Source organism: Teleopsis dalmanni, chromosome 1 (genome assembly GCF_002237135.1).
Source record: "Teleopsis dalmanni isolate 2A chromosome 1, ASM223713v2, whole genome shotgun sequence".
NCBI lineage: Eukaryota > Metazoa > Arthropoda > Insecta > Diptera > Diopsidae > Teleopsis > Teleopsis dalmanni.
In genome coordinates, this window is record NC_051846.1 from 224,934,736 (window position 1) to 224,946,724 (window position 11,989).

At 32.1% G+C, this 11,989-nt stretch overlaps 2 protein-coding genes across 2 annotated transcripts in view; one reads left to right on the forward strand and one right to left on the reverse strand.

Annotated features, from left to right (window-relative positions):
• LOC119667524 (von Willebrand factor A domain-containing protein 8-like) overlaps positions 1-4,283 on the forward strand; it is a 7,439-nt gene extending 3,156 nt beyond the window's left edge. Inside the window, exons 2-8 of the mRNA XM_038076827.1 lie at positions 229-568; positions 628-874; positions 937-1,660; positions 1,719-2,598; positions 2,666-3,197; positions 3,261-3,692; positions 3,752-4,283. Of these exons, the coding sequence (XP_037932755.1) occupies positions 229-568; positions 628-874; positions 937-1,660; positions 1,719-2,598; positions 2,666-3,197; positions 3,261-3,692; positions 3,752-3,851 (3,255 nt within the window). The 3' untranslated portion in view covers positions 3,852-4,283. The remainder of the gene's footprint in view (positions 1-228; positions 569-627; positions 875-936; positions 1,661-1,718; positions 2,599-2,665; positions 3,198-3,260; positions 3,693-3,751) is intronic.
• Positions 4,284-4,572: 289 nt separating this feature from the next.
• Positions 4,573-11,989, reverse strand: part of LOC119667525 (mitogen-activated protein kinase kinase kinase 7-like) — a 13,955-nt gene continuing 6,538 nt past the window's right edge. Inside the window, exons 7-9 of the mRNA XM_038076828.1 lie at positions 5,573-5,657; positions 5,115-5,482; positions 4,573-4,994 (exon numbers count right to left, since the gene is read on the reverse strand). Coding sequence (XP_037932756.1) covers positions 4,821-4,994; positions 5,115-5,482; positions 5,573-5,657 — 627 coding nt within the window. The 3' untranslated portion in view covers positions 4,573-4,820. The remainder of the gene's footprint in view (positions 4,995-5,114; positions 5,483-5,572; positions 5,658-11,989) is intronic.

Consider the following 11,989-nt stretch of genomic DNA (forward strand, 5'->3'; position numbering starts at 1 on the left):
TATAATATTTTTATATAGTATAAAATAATAGTATATTTGTTATATATTTATAACATATTATATTATTATAGTAGTATATTATTTGTTAAATCGTAACTACTATTTTTATAATAGTAGTTGTAGTAGTGTTTTATTCAAATATTCATGTTCTATTCTAAGAACTTACAATATAGTCGTCTGTTAATAATTTATTATATGAATTTATATAAAACTTCTAATTATTTTCAGAACGCTAACCCTAAGATCAGTGTACATGATGCAATTAAACATGTTTATCCGTACCAAACTACATTAAAGAAAGAAGCGATTGTTCGTATAAAAGATCTGTTAACATCATTTGAAATAAATTCTTTACCAGCAGAACCGATTAAAAAAATTAATGCAACAAAAGTAGCTGAAGATAGTAATATTGTGCAATTTAATATTGACAATGTAGCAATAAAAATAGCTGGGGGCGAGCGTCTCACGTCAGCAGAAAAAACGAAAAACTTTGTTGACTTAGCACATCAACGAAATATATTAGCTACTATGATACAAAGTTTTGCTGTGGGTGATATTTGTCTAATCGGTTTGTACTTTCACATACTATCTTATTAAAAAACACCATTAAACTATGTTATATTATAGGTCAGAAAGGTGTTGGTAAGTCCACACTTACGAATCATCTACTGCATCTACTTAATCAAAGCGTGGAGCCCATGGTACTCTATGAGGATATGACATCTCGTGATTTAGTGCAACAACGCATTACAACAGTTGAAGGTGATACTATTTGGCGAGATTCACCACTTGTACGTGCTGCTAAAAATGGTTCCGTCGCAATATTAAATGGTATACATCATTTGCATAAGAGCACAGCTACTGTTCTTCAAAGGTAGAAGAGTATAATTTCCAATTACTGTCATTAATTTATTAAGTTATTTTTTATTTGCACAGATTAGTACACGATCGTGAACTGCAATTGTGTGATGGCACAATTTTATTAAGTCATGATCGTTATGATGCACTGCTCCAACAAGGCAATACAAAATTGCAATTAGCCGAAAAAGGCATACTTAAAATACATGAATCTTTTCGTCTTATTGCTCTGGCAGAACCACCAAATCCCAATTCACCTAAACAAAATTGGCTAACACCTGAAATGTTGAGTCTTTTCTTATTTGTGGAAGTACGACCGTTGAAACAATCCGAAGAATTTGAAATAATTAACAAACTCTACAGCAATGTAGACGATAGCATAAGTAAAATAATTAATTTATCACATAATTTACGTGAATCAACTGATGCTACCTTGGAGAGCTTGGCAGCGACATTATCAACACGTCAATTATTGAAAATAGCACGTCGTATGGCTGCATATCCTAGCAATAACAAAACGAGTCCACTTAATTCAGACTATGACATCATACAGAATACATTTTTAGCCAAATTTATGCCTGCTTTACCGCGTGCTGCTCTAGAAGATGCTATACAATACGCTGGCATCATACAAGCTAGAAGCCAAGGTGGTGCGCGACGTACGATTTCGATTGCAGGTGACGTATTGAAAATCGGTGATACAGAGATGAAGCTAATAGCAACCGATGAGCAAACTAAAGTTCCAAGCACACTTTTCTATGAAATGCCACAACATGTGGAGCTTTTAGAGCGTCTAATGCAGGTTGTTTTAACCTAATAAGAAACATTAAAATTTTTGTTAATTGGTACTTATATTGCAGGACTTCTTGATTGGTGACCATCTTTTACTGGTAGGCAACCAAGGTGTAGGCAAGAATAAACTGATTGATAAGTTGCTACAATTAATGAATAAACCGCGTGAATATTTACAATTACATCGTGACACGACTGTGCATAGTTTAACTGTGCAGTCTACACTACGTGGTGGTCAGGTAGTCTACGAAGATAGTCCACTTGTTAAGGCTGTTAAAAGTGGTCACATACTAGTCATAGATGAAGCAGACAAAGCGCCAGTTAATGTTACTTGCATACTACGTACACTTGTTGAAAATGGCGAAATGACATTATCTGATGGACGTAAAATAGTAGCTTCTGGTGATGGTGAAGCAGCGAGGGCTGAAAATGCAGCACAAGAAATCATTGAAACTCATCCTAATTTCCGTGTTATTGTTTTGGCAAATCGTCCAGGTTTTCCATTCTTAGGAAATGATTTCTTTGCATCTCTGGGCGATGTATTCAGTTGTCATGCTGTAGATAATCCTTCACCAGATTCTGAAATTTATTTGCTGCAGCAATATGGTCCGTCTGTACCTAGAAAAACATTAGCTACACTGGTAAATGCTTTTGGTGAGCTGAGAAGTATGGCTGATGAAGGTTTGCTAAATTATCCGTACTCTACGCGTGAAGTAGTTAATATAGTCAAGCATTTGGAGAAGTTTCCTAATGAACCAATGTCGGAATTGATAGGAAATGTTTTAGATTTTGATAAATATCAGCCAGAAGCTTTGGAGCAAGTCACACAAGTGTTAGCTAAACATGGTTTACACATCGAAGCTTATGCGAGAAATGAGTTATTTGCTTTGAGGAAGAAGAAAGAAATACAGTTGACAGTGAATCGTAAAAGTGGTTTGGGTGTCTCAGGTTAGTTTTGTAAATATATATAAATATTTATACATTTTTGACTAAATTCTGGCATTCCCTTATGAAGGTCCGAAATATGGCAAAGTAGATCCAAAGAATGCGCCGCATGTTGGCGGTAACACTTGGGCAGGTGGTAGCGGTGGACGTGATACTGCAGGTTTAGGTGGCAAGGGAGGACCATTTCGACTTGATGCCGGGCACAAAGTACATCAGTTGTCGGATGAAGAAAAGGATGATATACCGGAAGAAGTTAAACGAGCAGCACGCGAAATGAATCGTAAAGCCTTTGAGGAGAAATTAAAAGAAATAAAAATGTCTGCACATGACCATAAAATATACGCACAGTTCAGTGAACCCAATCGCAGGCAGGTGCAACAATTGAAAGCTGTTTTGGAGGCTATGCAAACGAAAAGCAAGGAAAGACAGTGGCAAAAATATCAGACACATGGTGAGTTAGACGACACACGCTTAATTGAAGGCATTACCGGTGAGAAGAATATATATCGCAAGAGAGGTGAAGCAAATCCTTGGGCAGATCATGTACAGGAAAAACCCAATCGGTTGAAGTTGGTAGTGGATGTATCGGGTTCTATGTATAGGTGTGTGTATATATATAATTAACAACTTTATATTCTATTCACTCATACTTAATATATTTTTAGATTTAATAGTTACGATGGTCGGCTTGATCGTGAACTTGAAGCTGTTGTTATGGTTATGGAGGCGTTTGAAGGTTTTGAAAAGAAAATTGTTTATGATGTTGTGGGCCATAGCGGCGAGGGTTGGGAAATACCATTCATAAATGCAGGCAAAGCGCCTAAAACAGATAAAGAACGCTTTGAGACTATACGTATGATGCATGCACATTCACAATTTTGCTGGTCTGGTGACAGTACGGTAAAAGCCACAAAGGAAGCCATTAATAGTTTGACAGAAGAAGATTATGATAACTCTATTGTGGTTGTTTTAAGCGATGCAAATTTATCACGTTATGGCATACAACCCAGAGATCTTGCAAAGGCTTTGATGAACGGCGAACCTAAAGTTAAAGGACATGTCATATTCATTGGCAGCTTAGCTGAAGAAGCTGAAGAGTAAGTGTTGTTTGAGTCACAAACTACTTGATTTTTAATCGTGTTTTAATTTTTTTTAGTATAAATATACAAATGCCTGCTGGACATAGTTATGTGTGCATGGATCTAAGCAAACTGCCACAGATTTTGAAACAAATATTTACATCATCGCTTTTGTAAAAATAATAACTGAGCTTGTTGAGAAATGCAGGAACAATCAATAGTCATTATAGTTAAGAGCTATTATTAATTTCTTCCATCTGTGAAGTACAATAACTACAATCATCATCTCTTCCACATTATCTTATCCCTCATTTGTGAAATAGCATCTTTTATCATCACGTCCCACAGCTAACATCTACCTAATATGACGTTGGGGGTTTTTTATCCGCTATCATCGGTTACTAGTGGAGTCCAATGAGAGGTCACATTAATTATAATAACAACCATAAGGATAACAGTAACAATAACAACATTGGCAATCTTATTATACTCTATGTGCTTGAAAGATTTTAATTTAGACAATAACTTTCTATAGAAAGATATCGAGTTCAAGTTATTTATAGAGATTTTAAAACTAAATGAAAGTTAGGTAAATATTATAAATAGTTAAATATTTTAGTGATTTTTAGCTAGTACTTTGTATGTTTTCTGTTTTAATATATTTATGTTTTTCAACCAGATGTGCATTTATAGACGAATAAACATAAGCAAACGAAAATTTATATAAATATCTTTAAATAATATAGATTTTTTTAAATAAATATATTTTTAAATACATGCAAATATTTAGCATAAAAAATTTGTGATTTTTTAATAAAAGAACTTAATACGTTTCATTTAATAATATTAGTTTTTATTTAAATACTTTAAATCGATTAACAATAAACATTTATGGTTATATTTATAAGATAATCACATAACTTTAATCTATCACACTGTTTTTCACACACACAAAATATTATACTATAAGTACAATTTCTTCATTCATATCCGACAAGACATCTTCAACGAATATAAGACTATCAAAAACACAAAGTTTTCAATGGGATTTCTTAAACTTAAAAAGGAAAAGAAAACATATACGTTCATTTCAAAATAAATGAATGCAGCAATTCAACCGAATACTTAAGCTCCAATTAGGTTTCCTTATGTATTCTGCGAATTCGGTGGCACCACAACCCAACCATCCTCAGCAACAACCTCATTTTGACTTATCTGACGTTGATTTGGAATCGGAGTGGGAGCCACAGTATCGGTTTGCCCAGCACGCATTGTCTCCAGTTGCAGTTTCAAATTGTTATATAATTCCATGAGTTCTTCCTACAGAATATAGATTTTTAGTTTACTTATAAATCTTTATAATAATATACAGTGTTCGCTCAAAAAAGAAAAAATGAAGAAAAATTTCTGAGAGAGCACTGTATTTTAACACCGTCTTACCTTTTCACTCATTTTTTTAAGCAATTCCTGCTTCTGTTCTCTTTCCTGTGGCGGCATTTGTATTAGTAGCTTATCCTTAAAATCCTGCGCGTAGTATAGTTTGGTATCGACTTGTAAATATTCTTTGGCTAAACGTCGGTGCTCGAGGTATATCTCTTGTGATTGTGAATTATTTGGTATGGGTGGTTCCGGCTGCAACTCAGGGTCCAGCATTTCGGCTAAAGACTGATCAGTGCCATCATTTTCATCTTCATCTGTTTCAACTTCGTCAGCGTGGTTAAGGCGTGAATTTCTATTAGGCAAATTGGCGTTTGTTATCATAGGTTTGGCATCTGTGACGGTGAGACGTTCCTTGCCATCATTTTTGGCTGCAAAAGTAAAGTAGGATATGCTGATTAGGAAAGTATCTTTTTAAATATATTGTGTATATTATAAATAAAAAATATCGGAATGCCTACTATATATAATCCAGCAGTTGTGGAGATCTGTTTGCTTAGCAGAAATTAAGGCTGTTGTATCACACATTTTCATTAAGTTGTAAAAATATCATTAACTTTTATTGAATAAGTTATTTACAGTTTTGTTTAGTATATTTTTATATCTGCAATATATAATTCTATTAAATTATGTATATAACATAAGTATTAACAAACGATTGTTTTGTACTACTTATGGTACACATATATTTTCCATTTATTTCTAAAATGATTTAATCTTTTAAGATTGCAAGTTTTATTATAGACCATTTACATCTACGAGAACATTGTTTTGAGACAGAGGAAGAATTTGTAAATCAATTTTCTAATAAGTAAACGGATATATTGAAAGAGCTAATGCTATATTACTGGTTTTACTGCAGGTCTGCAGATTATAATGGAGTGAAAAGTAGTAGATAAATATAACACGTACTAGATATATACAAAGACTCGAGTATATTAGTTTATCATGCGATAACAAGTGCTAGAACAACTGGTGGAATATAGGAACTGTGTGCGATAGCGCGTATCTCGATATATACGAATACTCGTAAATTAGCAGTAGTTAGTACCTTAATATATACAAAGGCGCTGGTAGATTAGATAACAGTTTAAGTAAAATAAGTAAACACAATTATTAGAACAAGCGGTAGAGCATACGATGGTGTGTACCTCGATATATCAGAGGACTCTGGTAAATTTAGTTTACCAATGTGTATAGAAAGAAATTTATCTTTTCGAATGATGTATTACTACAAAATACAGGTTCATAATTTTAAAAAGACTCATTTATATAATAAGAGAGCGCGTTTTAGAATAAAACTTTAATTATTGAAGTATACAATGGAACAATTATACAGAATAAATCGTAAAACTTTAGTAAAGCTTCTCATTATAAAAATTAATTACAATATATCATAAAATAGAACAGTTAGGGGTGACTTATTTTATATATAATTTATTTATTAAACATTAAAAATAACAGGCATTAGTGTATAGAAAAATAATAATATAATTATTCCAGAAATCTATCGGAAATGATCTAACTTAATTGACACATTAATCTATGATCAAATAACTTTTATCAGATATTCATATAGATCTGCTTAGTTATTTTTAAATAGATTTCTTACATAAGCCAGAGAGAATATCTAAATATTAAAACGATTTTAAATGGCACTACAAGCTGAGGTACCATCTCAACAAAGTAGGCCTTTCTGTAATTGTCATTTTTGTGAAATAAATGTTCTAACGTCTGCATACAACTCTATAAATTCCTAAAACTGAGTAACAGCACTTCCTCTCATTAAAAGCTCAATAATCAGTTAAAATAATTGGGGTCATCTAATTCGCGGTATATTTCCCACCTAATGATAATAAGTATAGCTTTGTAGCTTTTCTCGTTTTCTTCATTAAGCATGGAGAAACTTTCCACATACACTACGCAATGGGCGTAGATATTTTCCGCGATGTATGCAATGGTCTCCAAAAACATCCAACGTTTTTCCACAATGTACACTATGTACGCTAAAGAGATCTTATAACTTACTCTATGCAGAATCATTAGTAAAATATTGATTTACCATCAAGAAAGTCAGATATTCCATATACGAGATATTCCAAATCATAAGACTTGACTTGAAATTTCAAATAATTTTTCTTTACACTCTTTCTTTCATATCATGGATTTTTTCCTACTATTCTATTAGGTTTTTTCTTAAATCTTAAAACAGATTGTAATACCAATAGCTTAATCATTTTACTATCGAAAAAGCTTGAGTTTCGGTGCTTAAAACGACCACCATGTAAGCATTAACAACATTGCTAAGGAACTGTAATTAAAAACAGTAGTATTTGAAGCCATTTTTAACAAAGCTGGCTATAGAAAACAGTTCCAAGAAGGGTTCGTTCCATGTTGACCTGAGTGTAAAAATTATGTACCATATAGAATATTCATATACGAATTCTTGTTAAAAAAAAATTAAAAACCATTTATTTCAGTTTTATAAGATAAGAACCAAAGAGTATTTGTGGTCCCAGTCAAAAAAATTGAGAGTTAAGGTATAAGGTATAAGAACCAGTTTAAATACTGGTGGAGAAGCTTGGCACTTCAATAGGACGAAGTAATAAATGGATAGTACTCAGATTTGTATGTGTTTTGGTGCTAGCAAACAAATGATCAGTGTCGTGGGACCCAGAACTGCAGTTGGGACACACTTTGAAGATTGTTGTGTTTATGCGTTATAAATAACTGTTTAGCACATGGCCATATCCGGAATATAATTGAGCCGCGATAGTTCTTGCTGAATGTGGGAGAGGTTTTTTATCGCCGGAGCTGGATTGATTAACATAGTTGTATTTAATTGAATTAAAGAGTCATTTGAAGTCTGGAATAATTTTATTTTATTAAATATTTTTTTAATTCCGCAGCTTCTATCTTAAAATCACATTTAACGGGTTTTATATATAAAAATCCAGAAAAACGAAAACTTTTAAAAATAAATGGAAAATTTTGAATAATTTTTATGTAATATTTTTGAAAAACTATATATATTATTTTTTCTTTTTTGCATTTTACATTTTAGTTTTGTAATGGAGATCAATTTTAGCTAATCACTTTGTTTATGAATTTTTATAATTTTTTTTTCAATTGAGAAGAAGTAAAATTTCCATTTGCATTGCACTAATTTGTACTTTTGTGGAATAAAAGTAATTCAAGTATAAATTAATTTTTTTTTTTTTGGATTTAATTTAAAGTATATTTTTTTAAGTGAAAAATAAATTTTTTTAAAAATGTTTCCGCACAAAAACTGTGTGTAGTGCGCATTCCGAAAGCGAAGATATTTTAAACAATAACACGGCGCCGTCCAATCTTAGACTGAGAACTGCTCATATGCGGGATACCCCAATTGCTCTGGAACATTGTATGAGACAGAGGCTGTGAGATGAATTTTGGGAGAACCTATTGATTCAAATTAAAAATGCTAAATGAAAGAGAACGAAATTAGCAAATGAATTTGCTAAACGATATAGAAATTATTTCGAACATGAGTACGCTTTTCTTAACGAATTATTTTTGACTATAGACACGAAAAAATTAGTTCGGCTACTGATTTCCGAGATTGTTTCCCACGGCACAGTGGGCGCAGTTTGAGGAAATAATTAATAAAAATATTTCAGAATGTTATAAATTAGTTTGGATTTTGGAATATTAAATTTTTTACTTTGGACTTTGGTACGTATAAAGGAATATTTGTAATTACACAATATCTGGAATAATTAGTACGTGGTTAAAAATAAATAAATTTTTAATAAGAAATAATTTTATTAGTCCCGGGAAGTTCTTTGATGATGTTGTAGCGAAGGCATTAGCTGCGTTCGTTTCCGTGATTACAGCAAGAAAATGGATATGTATGTAATAATGTCAAATAATTGTTTGCAAATCGCAGTTTAGAGTTTGTAATAGAACAAAGAATATTTTATTATAAAAATATTCTGTTTGTTATTTCAAAATATACGAAATTTGTTAAAATGCAAATTAATTTTTGAAACGATCCTGAAATATAACATCGAACCCATCCATAATATAATGTAGGCGTTTATAAACGAATGTTTACGAAGAATGTTTCGCATTTGATGGCTTAAAAAAATATTCATGGTCGATCTGTGAACTAAGATAGGGCAAACTAGAGCAATAGCCGAAATTCAGAGGTATGTAGGAATAGGAATGAACGGGGTTCTAACTCCTAACGGAGTGGAGCACTGCGACCATGATTGAACTTTTGAGCTGCATGTAACAATAGATAAAACTTGAAGTTTTTACAAGACATCGAAATTATAACTGCCATTAGGACAGAAGACAGCTCATAAAAAGCGACCAAACGATCTCGTATGTAAAGAAAAAATATTGCTTTATATTTTAAATTTTTTTATTATAGAAAATATTAGAAACATGATTATAGAAAATATAAAGGGTACTGGCTCCCAGTGGAGTACAGCTCTGAGATCATAGATAAAAAAAATTCCACTAATCGAAAAGCATATTGTTAAAGAAATTTTAGGAATAGAATAGTAGCATCTCTCAGCGTAATATACTTAAAATGATCCATTTTAAGTCGAATAGTTAAAAAAAATGTGATAGAGGTCCGTTTCCAAGGAGAGTCGACATTCTGTTTCTCAGACACATTTCATTTGTTGAGAAGATGACGTAGTTATAATCACATTTCAAGTGACCTCAGCTTTATTCTGATGCATATAGACAACTAGTCAAACGTAAGAATCAATTCTATAATCCGCGGAGATATTAAATTTCAAAACAGTAGTGGTTGATTTCGTTTACAAACGATTTTTGTACCAGAAACGTACTTGTGGATCAAATGATTCCTTGATAAAGCTTCGGTTCACAGAATTGTATGATTTATCTGTCGGCGTATCCAACAGATGTTATCCTTAGTCCTTAGATAGTTTTTAGTTTTTACTCTTTATTATTTATTCTAATAATGAATTTAAATCATATATAAAACAATTGCATTTTCTTAAAGATAATTTGTTCTTCAAGAAAAGTAGAAAACTGCTGAAGAGGGATTGATATGGATTTGTATTGGTGTGAGGTGACCAATCTTAAGCTTATTTTTTTTGTAATCTTTTGCTTTGTAATAATTAGACTTGAGATAGAGAGAATGGATAGATGTGTTATGTTAAAGCTATTGTTTCTAACTTGACAAATATTCAGCAATATGTGCTGTTTTTCATACAAAATACTTCTAAAAATATGTTGAAAAGGTTCGATAAGTCTATAAACATATTTTTAGTACATTAGGCTCTTGTCTATAAGAGCCTAAAGTTTGATATTTGAAGTGCTCTTTCTTATGGTTAATTGTTAAAGATTTTTGAAATCGTTTTAGAAATTATTTTTATTTTAATAAATTGTTTAATAAGAGCGTTTATTTTTCCATATCGATGGTGTTTTTTCTTAGTTAATATTAAGAGTATGTGTAGTTATAATAGAGGTATTCCGCCCACATTGGAGAAGTCATCTAATGTGAGCAATCGTATAAATGCGAAGGTAAACGTAAATCAAATGACAATAAAAATTAATTTATTTAACATGTTTTTAACCAAAAAAAAGAAAAAGAAATGATTGAATTATTAAATAAAAACTATTAAAATCAAAAATCGAAATCAAAATGAATATATAATTTTTGTATTTCCTGGAACATCGAGTTGAGTTTGCTTGCAATAAATTTTCCTCATAAAAATCCATAAAAGCCACATTCGCTACAGCAACAATTAATGATCAAGTGTACAGTTGCTTAATAGACCATTACGTAGAGGCATCATCATGACCACTGACGCGTTATGTTTTCTTATTAATTTTATTTTGTTATTTCAGAATTTTATTTTGAGCAATAAAAGCCAAAGATTTCTTGAAAATATACCAGCCGGGCGGCAACTGATGATGGTAGGGGCGGAGGAGACCCGAAACAGTCGGAACATTGTTTCAAATGTGCTTGGTAAAAAATAGTTTCGAATAGACAAATTGTACCATACAGAATCAGAGGTACAGTATAAGCACAGAAGAGCATGGGAAATGATAAATGTATTTGGAATGTGCAGCAGGTGATCCCATTAAAGGTACCGAGAAGACATTGTGCCAGAGAGCGTTATACACAAAATGATTTCACTATCTAAGCTTTTGGATAGGGAAGGCAATGAGTGCTGGGTCGGTGGGTGCGAATTAGTCAAGAAATTGTTTAAAATGTCAAGAGTTGACACTTTGATGTGGCATTGCCTAAATATTTTGTAATTGTATCTATAAAACAAAAGAGCATAGTTAAAATTAAATGAATTTGTTTAAAAAGTTTCAAAGATTGACAAAAAAGTTCAACAGTTTTTGAGCTGCCACTACGGCAGAACATGCAAATTTGTCTTCGCTGAACTCATCCATTTCAACCGCTCGAAGTCTGTTCCCATTTAGCGATCTTCAGTTTTTTAAAATTTATGAAACAAAAGTGAAATTAATGCAGTATGAGTCATGCCAGATTATAGACTACACAGATCTGTGAGTGTTTCACATTTAGAATTCAGTTCTAGTGGCGCAAGGAAAGTTTATCGCCGTCCGATCGAACATTGAGTAAGATTTTTTTTCCACGCTGAATTTGTTTACGCGAACCAGTAAAGCAATAGTTCATTTGTTTATTTTTTGTTTTCGATTTTATTTTTAATTTTGTTTAATTTATCTTCCTTTTATTTTTGTTATAAGCATTAAAGAATCTCAAAAGTAACATAGAAACACAAACAGAAATCACAGCCAGATTCGTGGCATTTTGTGATTAGAATGGCAAGTGATTTCAGATTCATACGTAAATTAATCAAAATTAGGAATTATCGGACCAAACC